Source organism: Rhododendron vialii, chromosome 12a, assembly GCF_030253575.1.
Source record: "Rhododendron vialii isolate Sample 1 chromosome 12a, ASM3025357v1".
NCBI classification, from domain to species: domain Eukaryota; kingdom Viridiplantae; phylum Streptophyta; class Magnoliopsida; order Ericales; family Ericaceae; genus Rhododendron; species Rhododendron vialii.
In genome coordinates, this window is record NC_080568.1 from 34,928,597 (window position 1) to 34,942,396 (window position 13,800).

The 13,800-nt window shown below is 36.1% G+C and overlaps 1 protein-coding gene across 2 annotated transcripts; it reads right to left on the bottom strand.

Annotated features, from left to right (window-relative positions):
• Positions 1–4,953: 4,953 nt before the first annotated feature.
• Positions 4,954–10,648, bottom strand: LOC131310854 (nuclear transcription factor Y subunit A-3-like). Of its 2 annotated transcripts, none has more exons than XM_058338095.1 (6): positions 10,408–10,648; positions 9,236–9,512; positions 8,169–8,281; positions 8,008–8,079; positions 6,280–6,450; positions 4,954–5,635 (listed from the first exon to the last, which is right to left on the bottom strand). In XM_058338095.1, exons 2-6 carry the CDS (start codon positions 9,501–9,503, stop codon positions 5,264–5,266), a joined length of 996 nt encoding a protein of 331 aa, XP_058194078.1. In that variant the 5' UTR covers positions 9,504–9,512; positions 10,408–10,648; the 3' UTR covers positions 4,954–5,263. The 2 variants fall into 2 exon arrangements, with proteins under 2 accessions (XP_058194078.1, XP_058194076.1); XM_058338093.1 differs by having other exon boundaries at positions 9,236–9,519.
• Between the last annotated feature and the right edge of the window lie 3,152 nt (positions 10,649–13,800).

Here is a 13,800-nt window from a genome sequence, read left to right on the forward strand (position 1 = left end):
GGGATTCAAACGAATTGGGTAAAATGTTTGTTCCTTAACGACCAAAATGATTCACTCTTAGTGAAGATTCGAAGTCAAAAATCCCGATGATATCTAGCCTCTATTGCCACAACCTAATCATTACTCGGATAAATATAACTAAGGTAAATTTAGAGAGATTCTTAGAGGAAGAAAATGTTTTGACCTTAGTATGAAACCGACGAGTATAGTGATGCCATAATGAAATAGATCCCACAGACTGGTGGATAGAACCAGGTTAGGGGTGTAAATTTAGCCTAGTGGCCCAAAGCACGCCAAGCCCGTTGAAACTTTGCCCAACCCGGGCCCGATTTTGAGTCCAGTATTAGCCCCTAGTCCAATGGGCAGGGGTTTGGGCTAGAGGTATTGAAGCCCAGCCCGTGGGTTACCTGACCGCCCTAGTCCTAAGTTTAAAAATTTTAGGGAAAATGACAGCTAAAGACGTGTTTTAATAATTAATATCCGTCAAAAATATTTTCAGTATTAAAAAATATTTTCAACGTGTCCTTAGCGGGTATTAATTATCAAAACACGACTTAGGCCGTCATTTACGCAAAATTTTAGTCCGTGAAAGCCCGATCCAAACCCGTCACGAGTAATATGTCTGTAGTTCATACATTAATCTGTCAAAACTAGATAAATGATAATAATGTTTTCTATCCAAAACCCAATTAAACTCTAGTGTTCAAAGTCCAAACTTTTAAGTATTGATGTAGAAAATTGCCTAATATAATTAGTGTCCTAACTCCTACGTCGATACTTTGTGCCTTAGTGGTGATTTTTGAGCAAACATTCTTTATATATCCACTCTTTTGTTAATTCTTACAAAAATAATGTTTGTTTTTTTAATGGAAAAGAAAACTCTATACTCTTTGCCTATTGTGCAATTTGTGCTAACTCGATTGTATTCCATGCACTTAGTTTAGGGTGACAGAAATATTGAGATTTGAGACTTATATGCTACTTCTTTCTCTTCAAAAAAAAAATTTAATAATACATACAGCTTAAATGTTGAAGAAATTAAATAGACATCCTATTTACAAGACTTATTTAGGTGTCTATCCTAGCGGACAGAAACAATGTATCTCGAAATCTAAAACCCTGCATCTTGAAAGGCTTTCAGGGAACCAACTAGAGCTAGCTCAGTTGGTCAGGACTCCTGCATCTTACTAGGTCATGAGTTCATATCTCCCCACGTGCATGTAGGTATTATTCTCCTTGTATTTCTTGAGATTATTTCTCCTCTTAATGGGGTTATTAGTTGAGTTAGGCTAATAGTGATTGTGGGCTTATTTTCAATTTGATGTAATTTTGATATTTGTATCCTCATAGTACCGCTAGTAATTACAAAAATCTTAAACCCTCCAAAAGTCGAATTTCATAATCAGTCCATCATCCTACGTATAAATTTAATGATAAAGATAAATATGATGTTCATATAATTATAAGATAAAAACTCAAACCAAACCATAAATGACATCGGGGATGAAAACATATACTGTACTATGAATATTGGTCAGCAAATCATTTTAGTTTGTAACTGAATCGAGTCTGATTAAAATCTGATCTGATTATCAAATTTTCAGAAACGTAAATTTGATTTGTTTCCAATTTTTATATACGAGATCATACAGATATCCGATCTGAAAGTCTCATTCAATCTTCCTTTTCCTGTTTAAAAAATGAAAAATGCCCGGATAAATAATTGCTGAAGGTACACAAAATTTTTACTACAAAAGCAGAATTTTAATTACAAATCTAAAAGAGCATATTTTACCGGTCAATGAGTCAATCAAACAAAACAACCTTTAGCATCACCAAATCTTTTTACATATACTAAGCACAAAACCGTCGCGATATAGGCCTTAAACTAAATATACTGGAAAAAAGAGAACATAAATAAGCATTTGAATTTTGAGTTTCAAAACTATAGTACTACTTTACGTACGTATTCAATCCGGCAAAAATAAATAAATGAAGAGAAGAATCCGAATTATGTCGACTTGTAAGATCACGCTGTCTTAATGCAATTCCAAAGATTGGATCCTCAATTGTGAATCGAGATCTCCTCAAATGACGGCACCTTTCATGAGCCCTACGTACATAGAGATTGTTCAGTTATGGACTCACAACTGTTATCTTATACAATGACAACTACTTGTGAATATTCATACATGACGTAGAATTAAACACTTTCGCTTTGTTCGGTTCCTAGTTTTGTTTTGTTTTTGTTTTGTTTTTCAATCATTACTCTATTTTTCCGATTATTACTTTCTCATCTCTCTCCAATCATTACCCTTCTCTTCAATCATTACCCTATTTCTCTTTCCACCTAGTACCAAAACTAAACTAAACTAAACTCCCAACCAAACAAAGCAGTATATCCTGCTGCTATTATTTTCTGAAAATAAATGGAGTAGTATGCAAATGCATGAGTTTTTGCAGTACGTAAGTACTACTAGCTAACTTGTTGAAGCTAACCAGACCAATGCATGTGTTTGGTTCTGTGCTTTTTTCCTGACTAGTTGGCCAACCAAAACTTTAGGCAGTAGTTAAGGAATGAACACAAATACCCATGGAGACGGGCGACCCCACAACTCAACGGGTAGCGTCGTCCTATTGTGTGACGGTATCTCAAGTGATCTCTCTTGCTCTTGTGATGCAAAATGAAATCAATTACGGTCATGTGATCTCTCGTGCTTTGGTGATGTCAAAATGAAATCAATTACGGTCTCATTTAGCGATTCAAACTGTTCATATTGTAGACCTCGATGTATACGTCCATTATGCCAAAAAAAAAAGTGTTTTGTTTGACTTCGGTATCCAATGGAATGAACCATATTTGTCTTAAAAACGACAACTTGTGCTTGACCGCTTAAAATTAATGTGATTCAAACAAGCTTTTACCAATTCCAATTAAGTTGATTTGGAGCATCAAATTTAACACATCAAGATCTACAAAATGTACAATTTAGATTGTCAAATGAAACTTGCTTCAAGAATCACACAGGATTTTATATCACATCAAGAATCATACAGAGAAATCATCCTACAAGAGGATCTTTGTACCCCCAAATCCCATCCCTATATCCAATTTACGGAGTAATTACTAATTAACTATACCACAAGCCTCATGTCTATCCAAAGAAAGGAGAGAACAATCTTGGACCGGCCTCTCTTTTGAACGGCAGAGAACAAATCACATCTCAGCCGCTACATCTCAGCCGGCAGAGAGCAGTCACATCTCAGTCATTGAGCCGTAACATCTCAGCCGGCTGAGAGCAGTCACATCTCAGTTACTGCATATCAGCCGCCCATCTCAATGGTCCAGGATTGTCAAAGATTACTACCGGTTAGAGAAGGGCACATAATAATGGAGATGCTCATGGGAATCATATCATCCTGACTTTCATCCACTAGTTCTTGAGCATTTGAAATAATAAACCATGTTTAGCAATAGAAAAATCAAAATCTTTGAAAACCGAGAGATCATGGATATTTTTTTGGACAAAACCAAAGAGTAGCAGTGATTTCAAGAATAGAGAGAGACATAATGAATCATAAAGGAGGTTCACTGAATGAACTATGTTCTATAATTACTTTCCGAAAAATAAAATATGTCCAAGTTCTGTCCTAAGTTGGGGAAGACCAACGGCACCAAGGACATGATACATTTGTGCTGGCATGCCAATTTGGTCTTCCACCAGGCACATGTAAGAGAAATTATGCAAAAGTTCAAACACGATACATTTGTCCAAAGTTCTATATTAAGTTAATTACGAATTAGAAATCTCTGCAAAGTCATTAAATTGGTTTGACAAAAAGCTTTCTTTCGATCTCCAAAACTTCAGTCTTCTTTCCCTAAACTCAATTATTCTCTCAATAGTTCAAATAAAATAGGTCACATACAAAAACAAGGTGTAAAATATAACTCATAGCTAAAGAAATCAAGTATGACCACAATAAACCTAAAAGCGTAAAAGCAACACATATAGCTCTTCTAGTCCATGGCATAAACAATATAGTTTTAACTAACACATACACAAAAATCAGAGATGGAAATACAAGATCAGTAAACGAATGGAAGAACATATAAATAGAGCACATCTATGTAATTTGTACCAAGTCTGTACTCTTGCACATTAATCAAAATTATGAAATCACAAACCTTATTGGTCCTAAGTTCAAGGGAAATGAAAAACACAATCATCCTCCCAATCCAAATTTTACTTCAACACAAAAGGACAAAAAGCTAGAAAGATAGAAGAACACCATGTAAAAGATCTTTTCACTAAAATCGAACATAAATTGATTAATCTTAAAACATATTAACGGTGGGAATTTCACTCTTCTAAATATCTTTTCCAAGAGAGAGCTAGGGAGAGGACACCACACCTGATCGAGTTAAAACATACCCAAAGCGATGGGGCCACAAACTTAGGGTTTGGATTTTGCGCGTGAGTTGAAGAACCCTATATCGAACAAAACAATAGAAGAGCATAATAAGACTGAAACATAATAAAAAATCTGTAAAAAATCAAATAAAATGGAAATAATACTTATCAGAAAACCGAATGTGTTTTTGTGGAAAAGCTTCTCTTTCTTCTATTTTATTTGGTTAATTCAGAAATTTGGAAAAAGCTTCTGTACCTAAATAGAAAACTACGATTACTTGAAGCACCCAGAGCTATATCCGTCCATGATAAACAACAGCAGACAAGGGCTCCAAAAAAAATGTGTGTACAATAGTCAGTTGGCAAAATCCAACCCCAACAAAAGCCCCAATGGAAACTGTAAAAAAGACCAAGACCCTGACTGGTAAGAATATTTCAACAAATCTAAACCTTTATAAACATAGATGGGCAACCAAGATTACAAAGCGAAATCCAACAATTCGAAATAAGATACCACTAGCTTCCACATTGCAATGGCACGTAATTCTCAACTAAACTTCGATTTATTGCAGAATATTCTAGGGATCTATTCGCTAGACCAAATTACAGGTCTTCATGATCGAAGCAAATCGCCACAGGAATTTCCAATCCAACCCTATAAGCTAACTTAAATCATTACAGATATCCGAAATGCAAGGATTTTGTTACTGGTACGCCGAAGTTGAAAAGTAATACAACATAACAAAGTAAACAAACAGAGCCAAGGATGACTTCCCCTTCCATCAGCATCCACATTCTTGGATCAACAACCAATCACAGAATAAAGATTCAGTTGTTTTCGGACATAACTCTCACTGCTGGACTGAGAGATGGTGCTGGTTCCCACCACCTTGCACCACCCTACCGAAGCAAGAAGGGTAACCGGAGAACCTGAAATCTTGTTGCTGGAAGAAATTTTCACTGCTGGAGGCACTTGTAATGTTAGAACAAGAGGTTGACGAACAAGAGGTTTTCGAAGCACCCTCTTTGAAATATTCCGATGAGTCAACAGTGGATTCTGCCATGTTAGTGTTCAAGTGGAGCTGTGTTGGGCCAGAGTTATCTTTTGCATTAGCAGCGGATGTTGGTTTTGGTTCTTGGACCTCCTTTGTATTCAGAAATCGTCCGCCGGATCCTCTAGCCCTCTTTAAAGCATGTAGATGACGGGATTCGTGGAGATAAGGCTGCGATTTCGAAAAGAGACTAATCAGGGAATAATGCTTGTTGGGTCAGTTTGATCAGTCAGATTAGACGTGATACAGATCCCAGGTGAAATTATTTCTGACATGTGCATGCAACAACAAATGGAGAATTTTTCTTATTCCTTGAACAACTAATCCTACAAAGCATGGGATATAAAATATTTCGGGAGATGTGACATGGTTATTACCCCACTATTAGTCTGATTGAATTACTCATCCTTTCTGGAGCGTTTGTTTGACTGGACTACAATTGGAGGGATGCATAGTACCATGACTCCTGTCTGATAAATAAACCTATCGCAGCAGTAGTGAAGGATTAATAATGTCACACTCCCATGGTATTGTACATCTAATGTGTTGTAGGAAGCAATATCTAGTGGAGATTTAACCACGACTGGATATGTGGTCCCCGTGGATCCCATCCAGATTCGCTTTGGTCCTGACAAATAAACACGGGCTATGATTCTACTATTCATCCCTTCAGTTCAGGATTAGTCCGGCAACTCAAACATGGCTTTTAGCCCTTTGGGGCCAAACAAACACAGCACCACTCAGTCCACTCTAGACTGATTGGAGGGAGTACACAAAGGAGGAAGCAGAAATTGACCCCAAAAATGGGCTCATACCTTGCGAGATTTTGCGAGCTTGTTTTGAGCCTCAAGCTTGGCACGGTATTGTCTCCGCCTGAGAATTGCGCGATACTGTTTTGGATTAACATATATGGGCTCGTCTTGGGGAAGATCAAGAGGCAGCGGCACTCGAGCAGATGGCATCCCCGCCATTTGGGGATGATGAATCTGGTGACACTTCAGTGGTAAGTACCTCATATAATGGTTGCAGATAAAACACATATGGGGTGGTGAATTAAACACCATATGTGGTGCAATCTAAATAACGAGCAGACCATAGATAGAATCAAGGACAAGAATATTAGCATCCGTACAACCTCTGGATTTTGAGGAATCCATCCACATGGGAATTTTCCCAAAATTTAAGTCAGGCATCGTCTTCTTTCCTACTTTTAACTAGCATCTATACCTTAATAGCGTAGGGTTATCCTTCTTCCTTCGTAAAAAAATAACCAAAGATAAGACCAGAAAGTTATGTGTAAGAAAAAAAAAAAGAAGTGGAAGAAGAAAAGCATAGGAGAATAAGAACAAAGGAGATGCAAAATAAAAAAGAAGTCAGGAAAAATACATATTTAGGATGGCAAAGTTCTTTTATAGACCTCCTTTGTTAACTCTGAAGAATCTCAGTCAGCATAATATTAGTTTGATGAAATTGATTATGCATGAATGCTAAAGAAGATACTACAAGGTGAAAAGGACGTCTAGCGTGTAGAGTTCGCCCGCTCACCCAAAAAAATTGCTCAGAATAGGTAAACGACCCCACCCTTCTCCCAGACACTCAAGAAGATGCATAACATTCACATCATACTGCCAAAGGAGCAAGTATTTTTTTGTGGTGGACCATCAGCAAGTATTTAATCAGCAATAGCATAAATGGATCCCATCTCCTCCTTTTCTACTTTGTGAAAACAAGTGTACGAGGCAGACAAAATCAATGTAGAAAAGTCAGATGATGGTAGTAGATGCATGAAAGTGCAAGACAACAGACACTACAAGAACGATTATAAGTACCTTGAATTTGGAAATCATAAATTTTCAATCCATTCTTAGGAGCAAATACAGATATGGAATTACGAACCAGCACTTGAAGGCAGAAAACCACCACAACAGCAAAGCCAGAGTTTTGCATTAGGAAGTATTTCGGATAAAAAAAAAACCCATTGTATAGAACTATACGCCGCAAAAAGAAAATTGAATAATTCTTAGGAAAGCACTTTGAATAGACGGACAATAGATCACTCCTCTAGATGACCCTATTACGGGGGGGGGGGGTGAAAGGACAGCTAGCCTGAGCTTTGAATTTGACCTGGAAGTGCATCAAATAGGTCAAACAAATGGGGTATAACGACTCTGGTGTAGTCAGGGATTATAGTTTCATTGCATTTGGTATTAGGAGAGATTAAATGGAAACAATGGTGTGAATATTACTAATAAAGGCCAAAGAAATAAGTCTGCATTAACTCTAAGGCCGATCTACAACCAAAAAATTCGCCAAAAGCTCTACAGAGGATCCAACTAATAAACTAATTCCTTTATACCCACAGGAAAAAACTTTCCTCAGGTTTTCTGTTCAGGTCTACAAGGTAAATTTGACCTCCTGGTCAATGAAAATCGTTTATCAGTAAGTAATTTATCTTCTTTGAATTAAAATCTCCTTCAATGTCACTAAAGAACAATTCGAATGTATTGAGAAAACAAACAAGATTGTGCTTCATATGTACTTACCATAGCCTGTGCCCCATAAGCAGCCACTAGCCCACTATAGTACGAATCTCCGTAAGAAAGAGGAACACAAGCCTGGAAAGAAAGACAGGACTGTCTTCAAAATGATGTAAAGAACAAGTGAGAACCAACTTTTAATGGCTGCCTGCCGGTATTCTACTCACAAAGGATTGCCCGTAATTAAGTTCTGAAGGAGGCAGAAGACAATCCTGAGTTCCCATCAATACAGCTGCCTTAGTTCGACCCACAGTAGGCTTCCCAAGAGTTCCACTATATCCTAGAAGCAAAATAAAGGCCAAAACAATAGATACCAAGACCAATGAGAAACGGAGGGCAAAAATGACAAAAAGCACATAGCATAGCTCATCTTATTACTATTTCGGAGGCCATTAATCCTGAGATAAACACCATATAAATAGAAATTGTTTCATGCAAGTCTTCAAATACTTCTGTAAGTCTGTTTCACTTGCTAGCTTTCAACCAAAGACAAACACCACATACACTAAAGGGATATAGGCATCGCAACACGACAAAAAGAAGGTGCAATCCCAGAAAAAAAGAAAAAACTGGTTTGAAAAAACTCAGCTTGCGCAGTTTTGTTCACTTCCCATTGAAGTGACGTAATGATACAACTATCAACTGGATGTCTTCGACTGGCACAATTCAAACTATAGCCTTACAAATACAACAAATTACTTCACTCTGGGGCGGATAGCGGGAATCAAACCCGCATCTTCTCCTTGGCAAAGAGAAATTTACCATTCAACCATATCCGCATTTTTTTGTTCTTGATACGCAATATGTCCCCACATACATGATATATCTGCATGGATTCTATTTGTGTAGCGCCAGGCTAGAGACTCTCTTCAGGGCAACTAGTTTATTCATTTCTTTTCTTTTTTCATTCTAAAGTTTGACCGCCCTGAATTCTTTTCCATTGTGAGACACATTAAAATTGAATATAAATCCCCTAAATGCAAATAAAAGATCTTGTTCAACTTAGTGCAAGTGGAGGCAGTTCAAAGCCATCTACAAATTCAATATCCCAGGCAATTCTGTCCCCTTAAGCAATCAAAACAACTCAACCAGATCTACCCAGCACATACAAATAAGTATCTGAACTAGAGCACCCACTCTTTTCCCCAGCTTTTATCAACTTTTAGATAACAAGTAAATAACTATGACTTCCACAACCCGAAAATTCGTAAATATAGAGAATGTCCATGATTACCCGACTGCAATGAAATTATGCTCCCTACACTAGCTGCTTCATGGTAAGATTGGCTGGTGGATTGAGTAGACGACGAGTCCTGGTCTTGAAACTGAAAAACCATTTGCTTGACATTCTGGCCAAGTTGATTTGGAGTAAACATATTCAAGCTTAAATTCTTTGAGACAAACGATTGTTCAATTTGCGATCCACTTGACGTCCACCAAGATGCACCTTTAGCAACATATGTAGCCATTGATTGGGCTGAGCTCAAATCAGAATCTTGCATACAAAAGTCCTGCATTCTTCGGCAACTAATAAATCAGGATAGTTCAGGCCAAAATTGCAAATGGTGCATCAAAATCATATTTTATTTGGTTCTGAACTGGTTTTTATCAAAAGTATAAATCCCAAATGAGTGCTTGTTTAGCTGGTTTACAGGTAGGCACTGAAAATGCTTTTTCCTACGACAACGTTTAGAAGAAAAAAAAAAATTAAACGCTTTTTTGAAAGAAAATTTGAAAATCAAAACGAACAATCCCAGAATCTTCCAAATGGGTTGTGTTTGATTAATGCAAAACCAACAGTACAACTTTGAAAAGGAAATAAATATCACTGCCGAGCTAAACATTCAAAATCCCCACATGCAAGATGCAACCATTACCCATTTTTTTGAACACGACAACCAATCGAAACAAACAACACGACATGAAAAACCAAAATCATAACTAACAAAAGGCAAAATATATATAGACCCAAAAGGGCTAAAACTCCAAAAAAAAAAAAATCAACACATGCAAATATTTAAGTGTAACCCATCTTGTGAACAACAAAAACCAATCGAATCAACCATCTACCCTATTAAGTTTCAAATTCTATTCAAGAAATTACAAGCTTTTTTTGTATACATGCAAGAAACCTACATTAGCCTAACCTGAGGGATAGGAAATGGGACCCTACTATAAGAATCAAACTCAGGACATCATTTTGGTAAAGGGAGCACCTTTCCAATTACCATGCACCCTTGTTTTCAAGAAATAACAAGTTAAATCGAGACAAACATTCAAACAGAGTTTAACACACCATATCTAAATATGTGTGTGGGTATGAGTCCTGTCAAATGGGACAATCAAAGGCAGAACAAACCCAAACAACTATACAAGTAAAGGGCAGAGAGAGAGGGAGAGAGAGACCTTTGGGATTTGGGTAAAAGAGTGGAAATGTTGGGTCGGAGTTGGGCATGTCTCTTTTGTTCAAACCCCACAATCTCGCTTCCTCTCTCTGTCCCTCACTCTCTCTCTCTACATCTATATATATGTCTCTCTCCCTTATCGTCTTGGCTTTGCTGCTGCTATTCTTCTTCTTCATCTCCCACTTTATAAACGGAAAAAACTCGAAGTACTCCTAACGAATAGCAATCCAGCCCTGTTATTAATTGTTTATTGGTTTTAATATCTGAGAAATGTTTACTTGTTCTAGCTAACCAAGAAAAATAAAGAAATGTTTAAGAAACGGGAGCCCGTCTCTCACCGCCCCACCCAAGGGCGGAGGGAAAGGATATCAAAGCGGGGTCAGTTAGGCTCTGTTTGGAATCTATAGAAAATAAAAATAAATAAATAAATAAAAGAGAAGAAAAATAAAAGAAAAATGTGAGAAAAAATTTACTATTTATTATACTTAAAATTCTTATTTTTTTCAGTCTTTCTCTTAAGGAAATTTTTTTTAATTTTTCTTTTTTTTCTTTTCCTCTCCATGGGTTCCAAACAGAGCCTTAATCTCATTAAGTTCAAGAAAATCATTTAGAATAAACTATTACTCCTATTTTATTAGATTTTGACATTTGATCCTACATGTATAGCAAGAGAATAAAATCTTGAGTCTTCTTTTAAAAATCAATTGCTACACTGAATAAAAATCATATGTTTCTTGTGCTTAATATTTAATTTCCATGCTTTATCATTGCCGAACTCGACTAAATCTTTTGAGTAGTTGATCGTTTCTTGTGCTTTTGTCGCTTTTTTTTTTCTTTTTTTTTTTTGCATTTTGTACGGATTATCAATCACACCTAAAACGATAGATACTAAACCAATCAAAATATAGCAAACTCACCCAAATCGATGGGTACCGACCCGACCCGATCTGTACCTATCAGGGCAATTTTTACCCGATTTTCAGTTCGAGTTCAATTTTACGTTCACACCAGAACCAAACACTAATATATAAAAAAATGCCCTCATATATACACGAACACATGGTGCGGAGAAAAACCGGACTGAATCGATTCCTATCAAGTATGGTTAAAGGCTATGTGTAAGGAAATCCGTCGGGTTTCGTTTGGGGTACAATTTTAATTACAAGTTTCAGGATTCTCTTGGACTCTTTCCCATCTCTAGACTGTCAGTTGTGCGATTGTGTTGAGCAATGTGTGATGAATTATTGTTCAGACGTGCATTACCTCACAATCTTTTGTTTACCCATCTGTAATTACGTATTTTTGTTCAGTTCCCTCCAAATCCCACCAGACAAATGAGAAAAATTCAACTTCTAGTTTGTTTCTTTTTTCTTTTTGTTTTTATCGGGTGTCATGGTCCTTTACATGCTCTGACTAAATTTTAAGAGCTTCAAAGTCAACGACTGAACAAATCTCCGATAATCCCAAAAGATTTTTTTTATGATTGATGGTAGCTGAACCTGCAAGTTCGGGGGTAAGTCATGCTAGCTCCCCTGAGCAACCCCTTAGAGATTTTCGGCAATGATCCTCTTGGAGCTTGCCCGAGTTTATTTCTTCCCTTTCTTTCTTTCTTTTTTTGTTGGCAACAGACGTGAACTTCATAAAAAAATAATTTAAAGAAAATCTAAAGGTCATAAAGCAACTTATGTCATACCTTAGTTGACGATGAGAAATCCTTGGTACAGTGTGTGTCCCATCCCTAAGACCATTAACAAAAGAGTGTATGTCTCTTGTAACCGGGACAAAAGAAACTAAGGCTTGCTTCGCTAAAGTATGAGTCAGCTAAAAATCATCGGAAAGCGCATTCTGCAACAAAATTATTTGCATATTTTATGGGGCACAATCAACAACAAAATTGTTCACATATTTTGTGGGAGACATTCAACAACAAATTTATTCGCATCTTTAGTTACGCTGGTAATGAATGACGTATATTTATGGTGAGGAGATCATCAATACAATATAGAGGTATTGTACATTTCTCATTTTGTAAGAGAGATTCGTTATTTTACAAATACAAAAGTTTTTCGCTAGCTATAATTTGTTCCATATCCAAATCCTTTGAACAAGACTGTCATTAGAAGATGAAGAATAATAATAATAATTAGAAAAGGTTGTCAATACGCAAGAAAATCTTTCATCTAATATTATAATCAAGATCGATATGTCGCATCTAGATGTACAACATTTATTTAATTTAGAGTGTCGATCAATACCCATATGGAATAATCTAATCTTATAACCAAATTCAATACTTAAACGAGCTCTTGGAACAATAAAAAAAATACAGCGCTGCTACGGGTATAGATTCATTTCGGACATTCGGAAGATATTCTAAAGATGATCGATCAGCGCTGCTTATTTTGTTTAAGATTATTGAGAAAAATCATTTCAATCTGATAGTGGTATGAGCGCCGTTTACAAAATCTCTAACTTTGTCTCATAATTCATTTGTATTTTTGCTTAGGGTTCTTGTGAAAAACCATCTCATTCTGATATTGGTATGAGTGCCATTTTCGAAACATTAATTCACCTTTATCCCATAATTCATTTGTATTTTTGTTTAGGGTTCTTGTGAAAAATCATTTCAATCTCTGATATTGGTATGGGCGCCATTTACGAAACATCCAACTTTTTTCCATAATTCATTTGTGAATGTTTTAAACAAAATGAGCAGCTCCGATCATCTTTGTAAGATTCAAAATTAGTCTAAAATGGATTTATAATTCGGGTACAGACCGGACATTTCTATAATCTAAAAGTTCATAACTCTTTGTTGCATCTAAGTGCCCCGTTCCGCTAAGGAAAATAAATATTTATTTTTAAAAATAAGTACTTAAATATTGTTGAATTAAAAGTAATATATTATAAGAAAATGACTGGTCTCGTAAAGCAGAAAATAAGTACTTTAAAAATAAGAACTTTAACAAAACGGAATCTAAAAATCAGATTATGTATTTGGAAATATCAACGTAGTAAAAAAGACCCGTCAATATATAATAAAAGATTCTGCAATATCCGCTTACGATCGAATGTGTTTAATCAAATAAACTCTTACATCAAAGATCATCAAACATCACATTATATAGCTAGGTTCTTGATCGAAGTGACATCTAATTAAAAGCCTAAACCTTTTCATTAATTAATTGCTTCTAGTTTTCTCCTTAAAATAAGAACATGCATGTCTTTCGTAAAGCATCCACAGTGGTATAATCAAAATTAAAATGTTGTTAAAGTTACCAATATTTGCTCAAAAAAGAGCTCGTAGTGGAATAATCAAACTTAGCAACCTCTTAGCAACTCATCAAATTTTGATCCTTGGATAATCAAAACTAGCAACTTTTTGCCAATAATC